The sequence below is a fragment of the Mustela lutreola genome, chromosome 5 (assembly GCF_030435805.1).
Source record: "Mustela lutreola isolate mMusLut2 chromosome 5, mMusLut2.pri, whole genome shotgun sequence".
NCBI lineage: Eukaryota > Metazoa > Chordata > Mammalia > Carnivora > Mustelidae > Mustela > Mustela lutreola.
In genome coordinates this window covers 103,911,452-103,934,728 of record NC_081294.1, presented here as the reverse complement: position 1 = coordinate 103,934,728, position 23,277 = coordinate 103,911,452, and the positions used below count along the sequence as shown (strand labels likewise).

At 36.9% G+C, this 23,277-nt stretch overlaps 1 protein-coding gene across 16 annotated transcripts in view; it reads right to left on the bottom strand.

The window, feature by feature from the left end:
* The window catches only part of AGGF1 (angiogenic factor with G-patch and FHA domains 1), a 133,063-nt gene extending 113,111 nt beyond the window's left edge, over positions 1-19,952 (bottom strand). For 14 of the 16 annotated variants that reach the window (XR_009354023.1, XR_009354021.1, XR_009354026.1 and 11 more), the window contains exons 1-8: positions 19,360-19,951; positions 16,587-16,689; positions 15,396-15,604; positions 13,876-14,040; positions 11,274-11,462; positions 6,326-6,656; positions 4,084-4,195; positions 3,034-3,085 (exon numbers count right to left, since the gene is read on the bottom strand). Coding sequence is in view for 4 of the 16 variants with exons in the window: in XM_059175286.1 (XP_059031269.1) it covers positions 3,034-3,085; positions 4,084-4,195; positions 6,326-6,656; positions 11,274-11,462; positions 13,876-14,040; positions 15,396-15,604; positions 16,587-16,689; positions 19,360-19,569 (1,371 nt within the window). In the remaining 12 variants the exon portion in view is untranslated. Of the gene's footprint in view, positions 1-3,033; positions 3,086-4,083; positions 4,196-6,325; positions 6,657-11,273; positions 11,463-13,875; positions 14,041-15,395; positions 15,605-16,586; positions 16,690-19,359 lie in introns of all 16 variants that reach the window. The other 2 variants (XR_009354031.1, XR_009354032.1) reach the window with 1 other exon arrangement.
* Between the last annotated feature and the right edge of the window lie 3,325 nt (positions 19,953-23,277).

Here is a 23,277-nt window from a genome sequence, read left to right as displayed (position 1 = left end):
CTGTAGCATTCTTCAACATATTCTTCTGATGATGAACATTCAGTTTTTCATCCCAAGGTTTTACTATTTTTTAAGATGTTTCTATAAATATTCTTATATTCTTATTCATATATATGCAACCTTATAGTAGACAATGCAAGGGTTTTTCAGGGGTATATTCTTTTTTTTTTTTTTTTAATTATTTATTTGACAGAGACTGAGAGAGCACAAGTACGCAGAGCAAAGGGGGAAGGAGAAGCAGGCTCCCCACTGAGCAGGGAGCTTGATGCGGGGCTCAATCCCAGGACCCTGGAATCATGACCTGAGCTGAAGGCAATCCCTTAACCAACCAACCAACTGAGCTACCCAGGTGCCCTTCAGGGGATATTCTTAAGAATGAAAGTACTAAGTCATAGTATGTACAAATCCTAAACTTTATTAGATACTGCCATAATGTTTTCCAAAGTGGTATAATCAATTTATATTCCCAAAAACAAACTATAAGAATTTTCTTACTCTATATAGTCTTAGCCAACATTTGGTATTATCAGAATCTCCAGTTTTTGCAAGCATAACAGATATGAAATTAAATCTCATCATGATTTTAATTTGTACTTCCCCAATTACTACAAAGACTGAAACCTTGTATTTTTTAGCCACATGGATTCCGTCTTCTGCAAATTTGCTCTTCGTGTCCTTCATACATTTTTTTCAGCTGGGTTCTTTAAAATACTAATCACGATACCAAAGCATTTACATAGTTTCAAGGCTTTTTTTTATTTGAAATTTTATTCCAAAGAGCTGTTTTAAATTATGCTCCCAAGAGGAGTGAAATTTAATAGATATGACAAATGAAAACTGACATCTTGACTTCATTTGTATTTCTTAAAATTTTTAGAAAGACTGAATGGTTTTCTCATAGTAATGATACCCCCTGCATTGTGAATTGTTCATTCATATACTTCGCTCACTTATCTATCAGTGTCCCAGTCGGGTTTGAAAAAAATGAATCTGTATGAGATTTTAGAACATAAGAGATATATATTTTGTCATATTTGTCTTACTGTCGTAGTCTGCCTTTTTTTTTTTTTTTTTAAGATTTTATTTATTTACTTGACAGAGAGCACAAGTAGGCAGAGCAGCAGGCAGAGGGAGAGGGAGAAGCAGGCTCTCCACTGAGCAGGGAAGCCGATGCAGGGCTCGATCCCAGGACTCTGGGGATCCTGGGATCCCCAGGATCCCTGAGCCGAAGACAGCTGTTTAACCGACTGAGCCACCCAGGCACCCCTTTTCCATTTAATTATTATTAAGTAAATCCTACATCCAACATGGGACTTGAACTCCCAACCTGAGGATCAAAAGTTCCACATTCTACTGACTGAGCCAGCTAGATGCCCCACGTACTCTGCCTTTTAAATTTTTTTAACAAAAACTTAAAACTTAAATTACTCAAAATTATGTTTTCTGTGATTTTTTTCCCCATTTTTTTAAACTCAGAAGGTCTTCCCCTATCCAGTGATAGATTCCATTTTTCCCTAATATTAAAAGAAGTGTATGGATTTTTTTATTTTTTTCACCTACCTGGATATATGTGATATATAGTCAAACTGATTTCATAAAGTAACAAACCATTTAACCCATCAGTGAATATCTTGGTTTTAAAGAAAGAAAAAGCAGAAATGCCGCTAGAGAACTACCTATATTTTATTTTATTTTAAAGATTTTATTTATTTATTTGACAGAGAGAGATCACAGGCAGGCAGAGGCAGGCAGAGATAGAGAGAAGGAAGCAGGCTCCCTGCTGAACAGAGAGCCCGACTCGGGGCTCAATCCCAGGACCCCGGAATCATGACCTGAGCTGAAGGCAGCAGCTCAACCCACTGAGCCAGCCAGGCGCTGGAAGAACTACCTATATTTTAGATTGAATTGCTATTTAAATCAGAATGGGTTTTCTTTGGAGGCAGAAGGGTCATAGCAAAATAAAAAAGCAAGATAATCTGGACCCAGTTAAGATTATGAAAATTTTCTCCCTTCTGAATGAGTTGAAACAAAGTAAAAATAAGTGGACTTTCAAACTATAATGGAAAACAGATTTCATTCCCTAAAGAAAAAAAAAAACACATAAAATCTATACCTTAAATTCATATTATAGTCTACTAAATAAAAACAAAATGGAGATGATGAAAGGTCAGAAAAAGATAACCACCATAGAAGAGAGGGAAAAACTACAGAAAATACAGTAAAGAAAAAGATAAACACTAAATATAAAGAGTATCGGTAGCAAAACCTTTCGTTTTTTCTTCTTGTAACTAAAGTTACAAGCAACTCTGCTCTGTTTTATAAACCCAAGTATTCCTTTTCCTGAAACCATAGTTCTTGAGTTGTAAAATACTCTAGACTCAACCACCTAATAAAATAACCATCTAATATAGGATCGGGACGGAGACAAACTATAAGAGACTCTTAATCTCACAAAACAAACTGAGGGTTGCTGGGGGGAGGGGGATAGGGAGAGGGTGGTTGGTTATGGACACTGAGGAAGGTATGTGCTATGGTGAGTGCTGTGAAGTGTGTAAACCTGGTGATTCACAGACCTGTACCCCTGGGGCAAATAATACATTATATGTTAATAAAAATAAATAAAATTGAAGCAGGAAAATGTAAAATAAATAAATAAATAACCATCTAATAAAAGTAACCATCTAATAAAATAGCCTGAATCCAGGTCTGATTCATTATTGAACTGCCAAATCAAGCACACTTATTTCATTCTAAGTATCTGTTAAATGGTTATTACTTTAATACTTAAATTAATCTACATTTCTATTCCTGCTCTAGACTGTTAAAAATTAAACATCATTTAGTTTACTCTAATTTTGATAAAGAATTATTCTTGCAAGCAGTGGAATAGAGAAATCTGAATTGCTTTCATTTCCGTTACTACCTGGACTATTAAACTTTCTACTAAATAAAAAAGCTCCTAAGCTTTCTGTCATAATGAGGGTTTATAAAATCATATCTAGGACTCTATATTGGAAAAATCAAAGAGCTTACCTTACTAACACCAACTTCAGGGATTCGGAGAGTATGCTCCATATCTTTTTCTCTGCAGAGTTAAGTAAAGTGCCTTTAATAATTTTTGAACCACATATAGATTAAACACAGTTAATGAAGAAATTATATTTAAGATTTTGTCGTTGTTTTAAAAGATAATGTTAAAATGCAAGTCTCTCTATCACACTAAGTCATTCCCTTAATCCTACTCTTAATTTCCTGTTTGAAAGAAGTTCCAGGATTACTTTTACTTTTCGATACATCTACCCCACATTAATAATAAACATCCAGGGGTGCCTGAGTGGCTCGGTCAGTTAAGAGTGCAACTCTTGGTTTCAGATCAGCTCATGATCTCCTGGGTCATGAGATTGAACCCTGAGTCAAGCTCCATGCTAAGGGTAGAGTCTGCTTGAGATTCTCTCCCTCTGCCCCTCCCTACACTCATATGCTGTCTCTCCTGCTCTGAATTAAAAAAAAAAAATCTTTATAAAAAAATTAAAATAATAAACTATCAAGAAGGACAGCATATCCTTTGTACTAACATCATTTAAGATCCACTGACTACATTCCCACCTCTAGTACTATATAGAAAGGACTACAAGGACTATATTACTACTATATAAAAGGACTACACTATTCCTCAAGAATTTAAAGCTAAGATATTGTAGAGAATATGAATTAAGGATAGATTTTTCTTTCCTGTTGGGAAGTAATGAAATGATCCTACTTACAATTAAAACCTCTCTACCAAGCTGAATTACAAAGGGGTAAAAGAAACAGAAAGGAGATTAAATACTAGACAAACACTGGATTTAACTAATGAATTTAAACCTAAAAAGAGCAGTACAAAAAGTAAGAAAATGATAAAATTTCTGTGGCAAAGATAAGTGTGAACAATATTTTCTGAGTAGGAGAGGGAGGAACATGGATGTCATTCAGTGTTTGACTATTCAACAAGTACCATGAACACTTTATGATAACCGCTTGAGGAATACACAATCCACTGGAATAAGATAAATACACAAACATAGTAAAATGAAATATTTTTACCTTCCAATTGTAGCAGGGTTTACAGCTGTAATGATAAAAAGTGATCCTGTCTGCAATACTGGTGATCTAATAACAATTACTCTAATACACGGGGGCCAAATTTTTTCTTCGTCTGTTAAAGAAAGAAATGTGTAAGTATTAATTCAAATGCTATGGAAAAAATTTCTAGGCAGGAATAGGAAGCATCCATAAAATAAAATGTATTGAGGAGTGCCTGGGTAGCTCAATCAGTTTAGCACCCAACTCTTGATTTTGGCTTAGGTTGTGATGTCAGAGTCAGGAGTGTCAAGCGTAGGACTCCACGCTGAGCACGGAGTCAGCTTGTCCCTCTCCCTCTGCTCTTCCTCGTGCCCCCGACCGTATGCTCTCTCTCTCAAATAAATAAAAATCTTTAAAATTTAAAAAAAAAATGTATTGTTCTGGGCGATTGAGTGGTTCAGTGGGGTGAGCATCTGTCTTTGGCTCAGGTCATGATCCTGGAGTCCTGAGATTGAGTCCCGCATCAGGCTCCCTACTCAGCATGGGAGTCGTCTTCTCCCTCTGCCTGCTGCTCCCCCTACTTGTGCACTTCCTTTCTCACTCTCCTCCTATCTTAAAAATAAATAAAGTCTTTTTATTAAAAATGTAAGTTTCCTTTAAAAAAACGTATTGATCAAAATCTTAATTCTGTTTGAAACAACCTTCTTAAGTTCTGCTATATGACATACTTGATAAGACTTTAACACTTACCAATTTGAAGTGATCAACCTAAAGATACTCAGGATCTATCACAATTACAAAATAAACAGTTCTCTCTCTTTTTTAAGGTGCTGGAATTTGAAAATATCCTAATCAAGAATTTTTATATTAACTTAGAAAAACTGAGTCCCACTTAAAAAAAAAAGTGAGAGAAACTGTATCAAGAACAAAATAAGCTCATAAAACCTAATGTAATATCCTGAGCTTTAAAAGTATGTCTTTATGGGGCACCTGTGGCTCAGCTATTAAGCAACTGCCTTCAGCTCAGGTGATGATCTAGGGTCCTGGGATCAAGCCCTGAATCAGGCTCCCTGGTCAGTGGGAAGCCTGCTTCTCCCTCTCCCACTCCCCTGCTTGTGTTCCCTCTCTCACTATGTCCATCAAAAAATAAATAAAATCTTTAAAAAAAAAAAAGTATGTCTTTATAACCTCATGTTGAAAAAATGTAATACTTGGGGCACATAGGTGGTACAGTCAGTTGAGTGTCTGACTCTTGTTTTCTGCCCAGGTCATGATCTCAGAGTTGGGAGATCGAGCACTGTGTCAGGCTCCACACTCAGTGTTGAATCTGCTCTAGATTCTCTCTCTCCTTTTCCTTTTCCTTTCCTTCTCTTTCTCTAAAATAAATATATATATTTTTTAAATGTAAGATTTACCATAACATCTATGTAGCTAAGTCAGGGACTACACTTTTTTTTAAAAGCTCCTATTTATTTATTTGACAGAGAGAGAGAGAAAATGCATGAAAGTGTGCACTCACAAGCAGGGAGAGCAGCAGAGGGAAAGAGAGAAGCAGGCTCTCTGCTGAGCCGAAAGCCTGATGCAGGGTTCGATTCCAGGACCCTGAGATCATGACCTAAGCCTAAGGAAGCCGCTTAACTGACTGAGCCACTCAGGTGCCCCTGGACCACACTTTTTTTTTAAAGATTTTATTTATTTATTTTACAGAGAGAGAGAGATCACAAGTAGGCAGAGAGGCAGGCAGAGAAAGAGAGAGGAGGAAGAAGGCTCCTCACTGAGCAGAGAGCCCAATGCAGGGCCCGATTCCAGGGCCCCAGGATCATGACCTGAGCCAAAGGCAGAGGCTTTAACCCACTGAGCCACCCAGGCGCCCCTGGACCACACTTTTTAAATGTAATTTACTTTTCCCCTCAGTTACAAAAGCAGACTACAAATACCTAAACCACCAAAAAGCTTTAGTATATACTTTAGAATGTAAGTAACTTGGTTTCGTTCCATTGACTAGGCCATTCAATGCAATAAAACTTTAAGGTCCAAGTATTAGTAATTTATTCAAATTCTTCCCTTTAAAAATAATCATAATGGTACTGGTGACCACTTTGTTGGTAGCTCAAATAATTTTCAACAATGTCATTAAAATAATCAGTTTAAAACAGTTATTTTTTGCAGACATAAGAATTACAAACATTTTTAACTCTGTTGCTCTTTTACCATTACCAGACTGGGTTATTTACAGATAATTAAACAATAGTTATTTACCCACCTTCATCCTCAGTATCTTCTGCAGTTACATTGTCTTCACTGGTAATGTCTTCATCGTAACTGTCCTCTGTCTGAGAGTCTGTAATTTCACCTTCTTCTGGCTCACTATCAGTCTCCATGATTTTCTCATCTTTGAATGATGTCGAATTATAAATGTTTTCACTAACAGAAGAGTCTGTAGTCTTTCCGCTAACTGGAACAGTAAATTTGGCAGGACTACTTTTGTAATGAATGTCTATTTTGGCCTTCTTTTTCACATTTGCAAAATCTTCTCCCTCACTGCAGCTTACACATTCAACATTGGATGCTTTCTGATCTTCTGCATTCAAATCCTGGAAAGACACAGGTAGGGAGGTAGGAACAGGAGAAAATAGGTTAAACATGACCACCTTCTAACACTAAATGTTTCAAAGAATTAGTGAAGATATGTGTACAATATTTTATATGAAATACCAATAGCTATTACCTATAAGCCCCTCTTCCTCTCATGTTCCCTTTCTTACTTAATGACATTACCATCCTCTAATAACCCAAATCAAAAATCTTATAGTTATTTTTTTTAAAGATTTTATTTAGAGATTATAAGTGCGCCCCTTATAGTTATCTTTGACATCCCCTTAACTACCACTTGGAATCCATTCCCAAGTGCTATGGAGTGTTTATACTTGATCCCAATTCTCCATATCTATTCACTAACTATCCCAGTCCAGGCCCTTATCACACATTCCTTGGATGATACAACAGCCTAGACCACTTCTAACCAACAAAAATATAATACAAGCCATATACACACACATAAATATATATACTTTACAATTTCCTAGCAACCAGGGCGCCTGGGTGGCTCAGTGGGTTAAAGCCTCTGCCTCCGGCTCATGATTGCAGGATCCTGAAATCGAGCCCCGCATCCGGCTCTCTGCTCAGCAGGGAGCCTGCTTCCTCCTCTCTCTCTGCCTGCCTCTCTGCCTACTTGTGATTTCTGTCTGTCTAACAAATAAATAAAATCTTTAAAAAAATAAAATAAAATTTCCTAGTAACCACATTAAAAAGGTAAAAGTCAGTAAAATTCACTTTATTTATCCAATGTTTACAAAGTATTACCATTTATTATAACAAATAACATTTAATCACTATAATACTATTAATGAAATATTTTACATGGATTTTTTGGTACTTCAAGACTTTTAGTCTTCAAAAGTGAGCGTGCTGTACTTCATACTTATAAAACACCATAATTAGGACAAGCCTCATTTCAAGTGCTCAATAGCTGTATGAGGCTAGTGCTGACTACCTTTACTGGGTAGTGCACGCCTAGAAAATATATTTACCCTAAATTTTCTTTTTGAACTTTTAACCAATAATCAAGTCAAAACACATAAAATACAGAATCAGCTTTTTTAAGATTTTATTTATTTTTCTGACAGAGAGAGAGACAGTGAGCAAGGGAACACAAGCAGGGAGTGAGAGAGGGAGAAGCAGTCTCCCCACAGAGCAGGGACCCCGATGCAGGGCTTGATCATGGGACCATGATCCCAGCTGAAGGCAGATGCTTAATGACTGAGGCACCCAAGCGCCCCAGAATCAGCTTTATTTACAAGAGTGATTACAGATGTGGGGCATCTGGTGTGTCAGTCGGTTAAGCGTCTAATTCTTGGTTTGGGCTCAGGTCATGATCTCACGGACTGTGGAACTGAGTCCCAAGGTGGGCTCCGCACCCAGCCTCTCCTCCCTTTGCCTCTCCCCTGAGAGGCACACACACAATGCGTGCCCTTTCAAATAAATAAATCTTTAAAAAAAAAAAAAAAACAGATGTACCTAATGTAGCAGAGCTACAGTTTCACTAAAATTTAGTATTTTAGTATTTAGTATTTCATTGAGGTGATCTGATTATACAAAATAATTTAAAGTATAAATGAATTAGTTATATCTCTTTTATTCTAAAATTGCAAATTAGTGAACATAAGCCTTTTATAACTCATTATACATGAGAGTGGGCAAACCTTATGACCAATGCAATCTATTATTCTAAACTTAAAATAATCAGTTATTTTCCTTTTTCCTTTGGTTTGTAACATATTTTGAATCTTCTTTCTGCCTAAAGTAACATGATGAATTGCATTCATATGGTCTTCTTTTATTTTATAAAATATGAGAGCATCTTAAACACTTATTTTTAACAGTAGCATAAATTCAGTTTGGAGACCAACTAAACACTCACAGTATGATAAACTATATGTACTCCCAGCAAAACAAACTCCTCAGAGGCAAGAAGAAGGACAAGAAACTGAAAAACTATGAGAGTTTTAAAAGCCACTGCAAATATAGCCAAAAACCCTATTAAAAACTTCCCTATTAAAAACTTCCCTACTAAAAAAAAAAAAAAAAAAAAAAAAGGCAGTTTTCAATCTTGTATATTTTATTATTACTACTTACAGGAAAACACATGTGGGGTGGGAATGAATGAAAATGTCAGATGTGCTACTTCTCAAAAACCATCTACCAGTCCAGAATGTTAGATAAACATTCATTAAGAGATAAGAAAGGAGCCTGTATGTGGCCATTGAAGCATATATGCATATTTTAAGTTATTTATGCCAATCTCTTTTGTTAGTTACGCCAATCTCTTTCCACATACCTCCAGTTGCAAAGAGTGAGGTTCGAGAGTATCTTAATTAAAAAGGGGGGGGGGGCGAGGATGAGGATGTCTTAAATGGTCTCCTATGTTTCACAGCTACCTTTTAGACTCTTAGGGGAATTCTCAAAATCCCATCAGGATTGTTTGTAAGTACCTATCCTAACACATATTTTTAAGAAAGGATGGTAAAGATGAGCAGTTATGGGAACAAACCTGGAGTAAAATCTCACAAAACACTTTCAAATTTCATTCTCCCGTTTGTCAGGAAAAGTCATTTAAGGACACTCTATGTTCTTTTCCATTGTTTGAAAGAAGTACCTTCACAACCTATCTTTTCAAAAAGTTCAACTACTAGCAACAGGTTTAAGTCATTAAAACAGAAGTCTTGAAAGCAAACAGAAAAATCATTTTCAGTATTTAGTCACATTCTCTTTTATTCCTAGGTACGTCAGTGAAAATAAGACAAATACAAACAACTCAAACAGAGAAAGTAAATCCAAAAAAAACCCAATTCCATATGTGAACTTTAGTATTATACGTTAAAAACCTTTTCTCTTTGGTTACGAGAAAAACATGAGATGAAATTTCAAGAGCAAAGTATCCAGTAGTTGCCACAATTTACAAAATGCCAATGTAACAAATAAGCCCCCTTTCCTGCACATAAACCACCAACCTTAACATGTCTGGGAATACACATAAGAGCAGTGGTAATGTTTTTTATGTTTTCCTTCTTTAAATTTAACCCTGCATCACAAGCACTTTTTAAATTCCCCCCAGTCTTTATAAATTACCATTTTAAGGCCTAAAGAATGCTTTCTCTTTTCTTTTTTTTTTTTTTTAAGATTTTATTTATTTATTTGACAAAGATCACAAGTAGGCAGAGAGAGAGAGAGGAGGAAGCAGGCTCTCTACTAAGCAGGGAGCCTAATGTGGGGCTCAATCCCAGGACCCTGAGATCATGACCTGAGCCGAAGGCAGAGGCTTTAACCCACTGAGCCACCAAGGCGCCCCAAGAATGTTTTTCAATTAAACATACTATCATTTTCTAAACCAATATCTTGTAGGCTATTTGAACTCTTAATTTTTTTGTTCTTAAAAATATTGCTATATAACTACACAAAGGCATCTTTCTTTGGATTTTTTTTAAAAGATTTTATTTATTTGAGAGAGAGAGAGAAAGCACATGCTTGCATACAACGAACAAGGAACGGTGCAGAAGGAGACAGAGAATCCCTAGGGGCTGGATCTCACAACATGGGACTGGATCTCACAATTCCAAGATCACGACCTAAGCAGACACCAAGAGTCAGACACTCAATCAACTGAGCCAATAGACACCCTTCTTTCTTTGGATTTTTAAAAAATATTACCCGGAATGGTATTTTCCAGTTAAAAAATATTAATATTTTTATGGTTATTGATACAAATGGCCAATCTATTTTCCCAAAAGAACCAAGGGCACCTGGGTGGCTCAGTCAGTTAGGTGACCGACTTTTGGTTTTGGTCATGATCTCAATGTTGTAGGATCAAGACCTGTACCAGGCTCCCCACAATGCAGTGAGTCTGTTTGAGGATTCTCTCTTCTCCCCTCTGCTCCTTCTGCCACTCTCTCACTCTCTAAAATAAATAAACCCTTAAAAAAACAAATAAATAAAGACTTCAGTTTCCATTTCTAATAAACACATACTTACCCCGTATTTGCTAGCAACTGATTTAATGTTTGCTAACATAATAGGTAAGAAATTGCTCAACATGACTAAGAGGCAGAACTTTTATCTCTATCTAGTTACAATCTGTGCTTTTATTGTGAATTGTGCAATGACACCAACTCATTTTTTTAAGACTTTATTATTTGAGAGAGCAAGTGAGGGACAGAGAGCACAGAGGGAGAGGGAGAAGCAGACTCCCCAATGAGCAGAGCACCTGATGCAGAGCTTGATCCCAGGACCCCAAGATCATGACCTGACTAAGGCAGACCCTTAGCTGATCCACCCCGGCACCCAAACATCAACATATTGGTTAAGGGTCTGACCGCTCTTCTTCCAAACTATGTAATACATGAGTATTTTATCTGCCTTAAATCTACCTCCTCCAAACTTTAAGAAGTTCCTTTTACTTCTAAGTGATTAAGAATTTGTGGAAAAAGTCCATCTTCGCCCTCTGTGAATGCTCCTTGGTTGACAGATTCTGATATGTTATCTTAATGGATATGTTTGAAATACAAAGTTACTGAATGATAATTTTCAGTTTCATCAAAAACCTTGACATAATTACATCATCATTAAGTAACTTTTTAAAATTATGAAGACATTACCTTTTCCTCATTTGTTACAGAAGAATCTGGATCCTTTCTTTTCTTCTTCAATTTTTTTTCCTTATTTGGTTTTGTGCCACATGTCTGATAAGGTTGCAAATCAACTCGAGAATGAAATTGATATCGACCACTTTCCACATCACAGTAGTAATAAATTCCAGTGGAAGGATCGTAATATAGTTGATTTTCCTTTCAAAGTAAAAAAAAATAAATAAGTTCTAGTCAGGTATAACAAAATAAAATAAAATAAATAAATAAATAGAAATGCTACATGTATTTAAAAATGGTCAATGTTTCTTTTAAGAACTCTTCTATTTTCTGAAGATAATGAGTAAAGATGACAAAAAGAAAAATGCTAAGTTGCCAAAATACTTTACATTCACTATTTGCTCTAATTTTCCTAGTACGAAAAATGAATACATTAAAATATTAAATTGAATCTAATAAAATTGCCAGTAATTTTACCACTTTCATACTTAGAGAAATAGCAATTTCATATGTTTCAACCTAATACATTAATGAAAATGATAATAGAAAACCTTTTAGAAGTCATGAAAACTAAGGCATGCATCGGAAAAAGCTAACCATATAAAAAGTAATTCACTCCTTATCCTTATGATTACACAATAATGGTTTGTTTTTAGGTTCTGTCCTAGTAAGTGGTCCAAATTACATGTCCAATTCCACACAAATTCCCTAGTTCTCAGTCCTAAGATCTATTTTTTTTTAAGTGAAATGCTTAAAAGCCACAGAACTTTGAAACTAATAATAAATATGTTATTGAGAATTCAACCCTCCTCTCAGTGTCATAAAACAAGTATTTGCTTGTTCATAACTAAAAGCCCTGAAGAAAAATTCAAAAATAAAATTAAGCTCATAAATACATTTTATATATAAAGGAACTGATAAACTGTCTTCCTTAATTAATTCTACTGTAAGTAATTAAATAAGTAAAAGAACCATGTAGAAATGAATTTTGGCAAATTATCGATAAAAACTGGAAAGATAAAAAAATTATGTAATCATCTATACTCTTTAACCAAGGCCCATACTCTTTAACCAAGATTTAATTCAACAGTGTATATTTTATATACATCATAAATCCAGTCTGATCAGACCTGGGATTGTCTTATGATATACTAAGGTTAAGCAACTAAAATTGCCTGGAATGAATATTTTTTAACTGTTGATATTACTGCAATTTATTGTCTTTAATTCCCTTTTCAGATGTCTTACAAAAATATTTAGAATTCAATCTTTTCCATAACTAAAAAACTAAGTGGAAGTGTTCTAATCTTTATTACCAGTGATAATAAAACTTTTACAACTCAAACTTGTTTTATCTCTTACTTCTTTCAGTCCAAAACACATTTTCAAAAATTTAAGAAAGACTATTTAATTACAATAAAATGGAAACTAGTACAATAAAAAGGGCAAAACAATGAAGTCCCTAATTCACTGAAACATAAAACCAACAGAATGTAACTAACCATTTATAGAAGAGATGTCAGGAGGAAAGATACAGAAAGGAAGGTAGAAGAATGATGAAGACTAACATCATATACTTGCAAGCTCTGTATTTTCCTCAAAACAAGTAAGTAATAGCTGGTCTCTTTGGTAATAAGAATTTAAACATTAGCATGGTCAATTAGCATACTCCTTTAAAAGAAAATCCTCTTTTAATGAGGGTTTTACAAAGTATACCAAGTACAAACCAACAAGCTAATGAAATCCTTTCTCTAACTCAGGTACCTATTATTATCATTATGTTCTCTAGATTAGTTAACAATAGTTCCAGTGACCAGAATGCTGAACATCTGCTTCATTTTGGGGTACCACATTCTATAATTTCTGAGGACCAGACCACATGCCTAGACCACTGAAGCTGAGGTATATAGGTGTGTAAGTTCCATCATCATTGTTTTCAAATTCTGAATGAAATACAGTTAAGTACCAGATGTCAATAGCCATAACACTGAATTGTAAATCAAGAACTTTATTTTTAGGGTCTGTCCTAGTAAGTGGTCCATTATGTGTCTGATTCCACACAAATTCTCTAGTTCTCAGTCCTAACATTGATTTTTTTAGAAGTGAAATGCCTAAATGGCACAGAACTTTTGAACTAATAATAAACAGGCTATTGAGAATTCAAAAAGAGGACTTCTTCTGCAGCTCAAATGGATTCATAAGTACTTGAAATAATTTTTTTTTTTTACAATTTAGCTCACATACCAAGCCTAGAATTAACAATGTCACTTCCTTATAAATTCTATGAAAAAAATGTTAAAGTTCTTAAACACTTTATAACAATGCAGTTAACAGTCTATTTTTATTAATAAATGTAATATTTTTGTGTGTTACTTTACATATAAAAGACTAGCTCTTTCTCAAGTATTAATCTATAACAATCACAATTAACTTATTTAATTAAAAACACAGAAGTATAGCTTCATAAGCTATTTTATAATTCTTTACTCATGTCAAATACCTTTGAATCAAATATAATTTTTCAATGCAGTTTCCTGCCTTTCTTAATTCAGTTTAGGGTTTAATACTTGATATCAAGCAGCAAGTACAACATTAAACAGTCCAACATACTTACAGAATCATAATAGAAACCAGTGCTGTGATCAAAATACAGTCCAGTGTTCTCATCATAACTAAATCCAGTCTGAGACACAGCAGCTTCTGCTGCAGCTCTCAAACTTTCAGCTAATGAAGAACCTTCTAAGGATGTATCTTCTGCTGCTAATACAGATGCTGGCTCCTAGGTAAGACATATTCATGTCAAATAAGACAAAAACTTCCTTTTATCACTTTAAAAGCAGAATTAAAAACAATAAATACACTTAAAACAATTTTAAACAAGACTTCAACTTCTGCAATGGAAAGAGATGGCTATCAATTGCAGTTTGGTTCACTTTAAAAAAATAATTACTAGTCTTTAATTCAATTCTAACCTAGTTTTGAAAACATTAAAATTGAGTGTGTGACCACTACTCAAAAACAGATACCTGATACCATAAGATAGCTATCTACAAAATAAAGACCATGAAATATTCTTTAAGAATAACTACAGGTGGGGCGTCTGGGTGGCTCAGTAGGTTAAAGCCTCTGCCTTTGGCTCAGGTCATGGTCTCAGGTCCTGGGATCGTGCCTGCAGAGCAGAGAGCCTGCTTCCTCCTCTCTCTCTGCCTGCCTCTCTGCCTACTTGTGATCTCCTTCTGTCAAATAAATAAATAAATAATCTTAAAAAAAAAAAAAAAGAAAGAAAGAAAAAAGAATAACTACAGGTTCAGGGGCCTCTGGGTGACTCAGTTGGTTAAGCATCTGTCTTTGACTCTGGTCGGGATCGAGCCCATTAGGTTCCCTATTCACTGGGGAGTCTGCTTCTCCCTCTCTGTCTGCCCCTTTGCCCTTCTTTGTGCTCTCTCTCTCTCCCTCTCAAAATAAATAAATAAAATCTTTAGGAAAAAAAAAGAATAATTACAGGTCAAAGGGAAAAAAAACTTTAAAAAGAGAGATGGAGGAAAAAGCTATAGGTAATGTGAGATATCACACACTAAGAAGTTATACTGGATCTTGGGATCCTGGAATTACTGGGATCCTTGTTCAAATAAATTAAAGAAATAACTTTATATGACACTCAGGCAACAGTGGCAAGGTATCTGACATAAAGTAAGCATTAAAAAATTTTTAAAATGGGGGCACCAGGCTGGATTAGCTGGTGGAATGTGCGACTCTTAATCTTGGGGTGGTGAGTTTGAGCCCCAATTTTGGATGGAGAGATTACTAAAAAAATTAAAATCTTGAAAAAAAAATTACTATGAATATGATACTATGGCTCTTGCCCAAATTTTTTGGTTGAGTGAAAATACAGTGACAAATTCTTTTAGTTTATACATATCATTAATTTTTAGAACACAACAGAGTAGAAAAACAATTTTACTTATTCATAAATTTTTATTTTTTTCCTAAAAACTGTAATATTCACTTTACCATTATATGCAGGATGTTTACAAGCCTTGCACACATTGTGGACTAAAGAAGTCTCTTTTTTTTATATAACAATAAACGACACAGTCTTGGGCAACAAGAGTTTCATGCTAAGCATCTTATTACCTGTGAATTTGAATTTGAGGCAAAATGGTCCTCTTCTGCACATTTAACATGTTCTGTTATATCAGCACCAGCATAAGCATCATTTTCTATTTGTGCCTGATCTTCAGAATTAAAAGTGGAAGCTTCAATATCCTGATCTTGCTGAACTGAGAGTTCAGTCACTTTATTTGGAAGACTGACATCCTTATAGTATGTCTGATAATAATAATCTGTAGCAAAAGTAAATTAGGTGATATCATATTAGAAAAATGTATATAAGGAGAAATTAATTCCAAACTACCAGCACTGAACATAAAACAGCACACAATGCTAACATATCATATTTTCATAACTGTATCCGATTTAACAGAATAAATGGATGGTGCAGATAAACTGGCAGAGTATTTATCTTTGATCCTAACATCATCTTCAGTACCATAGCTATTAATTAAAAGTTAAAAAAACGGTAGATTTGGATTTTCCATAGCAAGGATATAAATGAAAACAGGTAAATAGGTTGTGTTGTTTTTTAAAAAAAAAAGGAACAACTCTTAATTTCTAATCACATACTACCTGAATACTATTGCATTACCAAATGACCAAAAAACCAGAGTGGTTTTTTTCTGTCATATTTCTCTTACGGTGACTTTTAAAAAAATGTATCATACAAATATGTAATGTTAATACTAATGCTGTGTTTAACAATTTAGTTAAATTACATACTGATTAAAATAGGGCAAAACTTAATGGGAAGATCATTTCTTCTGATTCCTATTTCTTAAAACTCAGTTGCTCAGTTATTTTGTCTCACAATGCCACTCATGAGGTCATGGCTGTGAGCTCATCACTACCATAAGGGCCTAAGACATTGACACTGAACAAAATGCTAAGTGGAATGCATCAACAAGAAAACACAGGTACCTGGTCCAAGCAAGGCCAGATATGAGTAAATGGTTGAGAGCATGGCAAACATTACTCCAGTAATGTGCTCCCCAAAACACATTAGCATTATTATGTATTTATAGAATGACATTTCTATTTTCCCGCCAGAAGAACATAGAGATTATCTGAAAATACCAAATCGTATGAAAAGTCAACATAACAATTCTCAGATTTATCTAGATGTATGTCTATTTTAAGTTTAAAGAAAACTGCACCTTATCATGATGTGAACGTAACAGCACTAAGATATCTTCACTATAAGCCGAATACCTGAGATTGACCAAGCAGGATGGTTCTCTGTTTGTACTTCTACATCAGACTTCTTATTGTCTTCATTTCTCCCACAATGGAGTATTTTACTGAGCTCTTCTACCTAAAAGAAAACAAGGCCTTTAGGAAAATAGATCATTTAGCAATCTAATAATATACACACCATTCTCCTGAAATTACAATAATTATTTTTCTTGGTTGAAGTTTTAGAGAAGTACCAAAGCAGCTCGTTTCCTTTTCAGAAAAATTAAAAATAGTGTAATCTTCTTTCTTTCACCTTTCACATTTGTAGAGGGAAATATTTTTCTTCTTATACTCTCTTGCTAAACCTCAAAAAAGTCCCTCCAAAATGAATTTAGATGAACTAAATTAAAAGGACTTTGTGAAGGCGATCCCTTACTTCTAACAGTAAGAATGCTTTATACAAAAATTTTAATCCGCAGTTCTTCCTAAAGAATTAGTTTAAAAAACCATTAATTCTAATTCATAAAATTATCTAATATCATTCAGTGTCCTCCATCGGGAATTACCTATTCACTTAAATATGTTAATACTCACTTGCATGCTTTAATGCACTTTTTTTTTTTCTTTAAACAAAAGCCAGTAGTCATAGGCCTAAACAACTGCAGTGGAAGGGAAGAGAGGTGACTACCTCAGAAGGGCATCTGTCTTCTCTGTGCCTCACTGAATGCCAGGGCCAGAACAACAGTGTGGAAATACCCACAAGCAGATGAAGAGCAACACCACAAAGACCCTTCATTCAGAAAGATCTTGGCGTGAGACAATGTCTACTACAGGCATGAAACTAAATCAAAAACCAAGCTTTTAAATAGTTAATAACACATAAAGCTTAAAAGAAGGAAGGTGGTAAGACTGACTACATACAGATTATCTAGGCACTTCGTTAGTTATCAGATCCTATTAGCACCAGTGCTCAAACTAAAATGAAGCAAGCAAGGCACCTAGAGCACAAAGTTTAAGGAGGCACTCATTCTCAGCTTCTCACAAGAAGAGGGTCTGTATCAGAGAATGAGTACTCCTTACATTTTTTGCCCTGGGTTACTGATTGCCTTGTCCCAGTCCTGGCTCTAGCTACTACCACTATAACTATAAACTTGGTGATTTATTTAGTATCTCCCTACCTGCTAGGCACTAAACAGTACTCTGGATAACCTCTCACTAACTCTTCCAAACTTCTTACAGAATAGTAGTCCTAATCACCATTTTACATGAGAAACCCGAAGAGACAAAGTAATTTGCCCAAAGTTCTTCGGAGTCCAAAACCTGTTTTTCTATCAGCTCTCCGTCAATTCCCAAGCCACCTTTTTACCAGGTGTTTTACAGGTAAAATAATATTCAGTGATCTGAGATAACAGTTAACCAACCTATACCCACCACCAAAGGAGGCTCACTAAGAAGAGGGTAAAGAGGAGTTACTACTATCACCAGTAGGGTCAAGGCTTTTTATGCATTTCAATTTTTATATTAGACCACTATCAAATTCACACTAATAAAAAAATGCTGGCTCTTCAAAGACTAGCACCAATGTTCTCTTTTAGATCTTTAGATTAAAAATTTGGAGGGGCGCCTGGGTGACTCAGTCTGTTAACTGTCTGCCTTTGGCTCAGGACATGATGCCAGGGTCCTGGGATCTAGCCTCACATCGGGCTCCCTGCTCAACGGGAGTCTGCTTCTCCCTCTGCCACTCCCCCTGCTTGTGCTCTCTCACTCTCTGTCAAATAAGTAAATAAAATCTTTAAAAAAAAATAGAATTATAAAAAGGTTTTTAAAAAGGAATTTTAAATATTTTGCTTGCCTTTCCTCATGATAGTTTAGCCAAGGACTCCTAGGACAGTCCTTGTGCATTCATTTTAAGAGTTCAAGAACTAGTTATTGAGTAAAGAAATATTTTCTATAGCATCATATTAACATCTATACAACAGACACAATGCACTACATCTCAGCAGTTGTTTTCATAGATCATTTGATAACAAAGCATAATAAAGTTTGCCAGTTTTTCAGTATACAACCTTTATGTGCAGTTTTAGGAAATATTACAATATATTACAAAGGACTACACAACAGTTTACATTAATAATTACAGGGAAATAACTTGTTGGAAGAGTGTAACTACCCAACAAATCAAGCTGGAAAAAAAATATTATGCTCCTTTTTAAAATAAAAAAAAAAAGTGACACTTAAATACTAATCCTTACTCTGTTTTATGAATATGAAATTAACTGATTAGTGTCTCTAACAAAGACAGAGCCCCCTACTTTCACCAGAAAACTCTAGCAGAAAAATAACCTGGCACAAGCATAATGTTCAACAGTTTGTAAAACTCTAAAACCGTTCATGCTTAATCTGATTTAACCTTCACTTGCGTGGTACTAGCACTCTCATTTTATGGACAACCAAGGTTGAGCATCATCAGTTCACACACCAAGTGTGTAATAAATGGAATTCTGCTCTAAGTCCAGAGCTTTAATATTCCTAATGCCAAAGGAACGTCTCACGTGAGAATGATAAGGGTAAGGTAATGAAGTTCACTTCCCACGAGCAGCTCGCACACTTATCTAAACCCGAGGAACCCGAACTCTTAGGCTAGCTTCAAACGTACTTGGAATTATAATCCAAGTGAACCTTTCTTTCTTTCAGAATCTCTATAAAACAGTCCTCGGCCCCTGCCACGGAGCCCTTCCGAAGCTATCAGAGGCTTCGGAGACCTCCTTTTGGGCTGGATGGGGCGCCGGGCTGGGGGCGGACCGCGCACCTGGGTGCGGAGCTCCTGGTTGTTGCTCTCTGCGCTCTGGTACAGCCGTTCCGTGTGATGAAGCAGCTTCTCGATCTCCCGCACCTGCCGCTTGCAGCTCCGCAGCTCGCGTTCCAACTTCTCCACTTTCCGCCTCAGCTGGGCCAGTTCAGGCTCAGGGGAGGAAGGTGACGACGGCGACAATGAAGGCGACGGAGCCTCGGAGGCCATGGGGTCCAGCACAGGGCGGCCCGTGGGTGCGGAGGGACTGCGCTCACGCTGAGGCGGACGCCTGCGGGGCCAAAAGCCATAAGAGAGCGCGGGCAACGAAAGTTGGCCTCAGACCGGCCGGGCCGGACCGGCCCCTGGCCATCACGCCTTGAGACTCCTTGCCTGTAGCCTAGAAAAACTGAGGACAATGAACAAGGGGACAGAGGATGCGCCCGGCTCAATCCTCCAGACTTTCAAACGGGGAAACTTTATTGGCAACTACCTTCCCCACCAACCGAAAGACCTGCAAAAACGTTGGAGAAATGGTCGACCCAGAGAAGCGGAGAGCAGAAACACTCGGAAGCCTCCTGGGCTGAACCGGAAACGAGGGCGCTGGTGGTGGGCGGGGCCAAAACCTAAAGGGAAGTTACGGGTACCGGGAAGGGCCTTAAAACACATGCGCAGTCTCTCTACCTGAACACTAGGTTACGGCGCGCTTGAAGAGTCTATCTGAAAGCAGCTGCCTAATCTTGTGGGTAGTTTTAAGGTCGCTGCCTCTGGTCTTGGGTTTTTGCACTTGCCTGTGTCGGGGAGCAAGAATTCCTGTCTCCTCCAAGGTCCTTCTAGCTGCATGAAGAATCAGATTTACGAGACAGATTAACAGAGAAAAATAAAAGTTAATACGCATAGGTATGAGAAACTACACATAGACATGAAAATTCCAAAGATAGGCACAATGAGGTATATATGTCATTCTGAACTAAAAAGGAAGTAGGAGTCCGGGACTTCAGATGAAAGGAATGCACTTTGTGATAAGATGAGCAGATGTAAAATAAAATTTAAAAAGATGAGCAGATGTTTGGTAATTAGATGTTTGCCTTATCATACAGATGGCTCACTCTGATAAAATTTATCTGAATAACAGTCATTCTGGGAAAGACCCCGGTTTAGATTCTTCTGTGTGGTTGAGGGAGGACAAAAGTTTCTCTTGAGCCCTCAGAGTCTAAAGCAACTTAAGCTTGAGATAATCCACAAGCCAAAGTGTCACATGAGGGGGAAAGTGTCCTATCCTGTACCCCTTCACCTACTAGCAAAAAGTTTTCACACTTTTTGCAGAGTTCACTTTGTAGTTCTTCATTTTATAGCACTCTATAGATGAGAACGCTGAAACTCCAAAAATAATTTGTCAAGATTTATAGAGATAATGCTAGATCGGGACTAAAACATAGTTTTCTGATGCTCTACTTATTTACCATTTCTGTTGATTTGGTGAGTTTGGGCCCCCAGGAAATAAAAGCAGATTCATTAGTTCTGAGGTGAAGAGGGGATCATCCCCAGTGGGAAAATAAACATCTAGATTCTGTGGAAGTAGAAGCAAAAAATGCTCTGGTTCCGCGGATTTTTTTGGTATTTCAGCTGTGTGGAACTGGCATCTGTTCGCCAGGCTTTAAACTGGTGAGGGCCTCTTGAAACATCTTTCCTTCACCAAGGTCAATTAGAATTATAGCCTGAGATGCTGTGCCTGAGAACTATGGAGGTCAGCGCCTATGCCTTGCCAGTCCCTTCCCAGGGTCCAGCACAGTGCCTGTCACAGAGCAAGTATCCTTAAATGTTTGCTGAACACAGCCAAACAAAAGAATCATGTTTGGATTCCCAGTTCAGCATGCTTTCTGTCACTTGCCCACATCTTCAGTCACAGGCAGTGAGTTCTGCAATAGGGATCTCCCTTTTCTCAGTCCTGCACACATTATACGTTGGTCCCTAAGAGCACTTTTACAAGGCACCCAGTGACAAGGCAACAGTAATCTAGTAATGAAAGGATGTTTAGTGAGAAGATATAGCATGTCTTCCCTGATGTAAAATAGACACGTGCTGGGAAAAAAAAAAAATTCAGACTTACCTTAGTTTAATTCAAACTTACCTTACCTTAATGCATTTTGACTCTAGCCAAGAACTTATCAAAACCTCTTAAAGTAAAAACTCTATTTTTCTACTTTCTCCACCTTTGGGGCATAAGAAATCCCATCAATAAATACCATCTATGAGGTAACTTTAAGATAGAGTGTACTTTCTAGGTCCTCTTTTTATAGATGAAAAATTTCAAGTTTTAACTATTATCAAATGAATAAATACTTATTAGCTACTACTTGAAAAAGTGTTTCTTTGGGTTGTCTTAGAAGTAATCCATTTAAGCCTAGATTCTGGCCTCATCATGCTACTGTCTATAACCTCTGGCCATTAGTCTTGAAGAAAAGAGTGACTGTTAGGGCCGATTTAATGTTAAAACTGAAAGACCCCTCTCCCCTTGCTAAAGGCTTGTTTAAGTAACCTGATGTCCCCAAAGCACCCCCTATCCCCTTGCTGAAGGCTTGATTGTTCCCATAGCCGGATGGCAACACATACCAGGATGTCTATTGTCTGTGATCACCCGGTCTGTCAAAAGAAAAGACAAATGAGGAATAGAGTGTACCTGGGACTTTCCAGAGTGCTGAGCCAAGGCCCACCAGAACAAACCGTTGTGTCCTTGCCTTAAACCCAGTGCCTGACAATGCTTGATTTAAGTTAACCAATCAGATCCCTGTAACCAAGCATCTGCTTCTGTAAGCTCGCTTCCCGCCACCCCAACCTTGCCCTATATAATCTGCTCCCCAATCTATCCCAGCGCGCTCAGCCCACAAAGGCTGATGCGTCCACAGGCGCCTGTGTAACCAATAAACCTCTTGCAACTTGCATCCAGTGGAGGCTTGGTGTTTGCTTCTTGGGTGCAAATCGAGGGTCTTTCAAAACCTGTTTAACTATTAGGGCCTGCTTAGCCAGAGCAACTCCATATTGCCTAGGTAGCCATATTGTTGTTTACATCCACGGACTTCATTCCGGGAATAAACGCCCCAGTAGTTCCTGGTATGGGTTCCGGGTATCAATTCCGGGAGTAAACGCCTTAACAATAGAAGCCACATACCTTGGGTCTGCAGTTATGCCCTTTAAAACCAGCCTGTGAGATTGGGACGGGGGTCGCTCTCTTCATAGGCGGCCCTGGCTGGTCAGTCTGACTTCTAATGCCTGGCATAGAATAAAGCTTTACATAACTTTCACTTTGTCTCAGTCTCATTCCTTTGATAAAGGACCCCAACAGTGACTTTCTTTTCTTTCTTTTTTTTATTTTTAAAGAAAAAAGGGTATGAGGAATTGTGTATCAGGAATTGCATTAAGGTTTGTAATGGCAGTTAGTCTACAATGGCTTATTAAACAAATTAGGAGGTTATTCTATTACATTAAAGAAGTCCAGAAACAGGCTTCCAGAGCTGGTTTAGTGGCTTCACCAGGTCTTCAGGACTCAGGTTCCATCTATCTTTGCTCTGCTGATCTCAGAGCATTATTTCCAGCCTACAGGTCAATTCATTGTACAAGAGCATGGGACAAGAAGACTTTCCCATGTGGTGTCTGGCTGGCTCAGTAGAGCATGTGACTCTTGATCTCAGGTCTGTGAGTTCAAACCCCATGTTAGGTGTAGAGATTAATTAAAATCTTAAAAAAAAAAAAAAAAAAAAAAGGACTTCTCCAAAGCCCTATTCAATGACTTCTGTTTATAACTCAATACCCACCCTTGTTATGAGTGTGACTGGGAATAGTGTGTGTGTGTGTGTGTGTGTGTGTGTGTGTGTTTGTCTAAGTTGGACACATTACTCCCAATAATAAGGGGCTCTATAAATATGGAAGAGAAGGGAAATG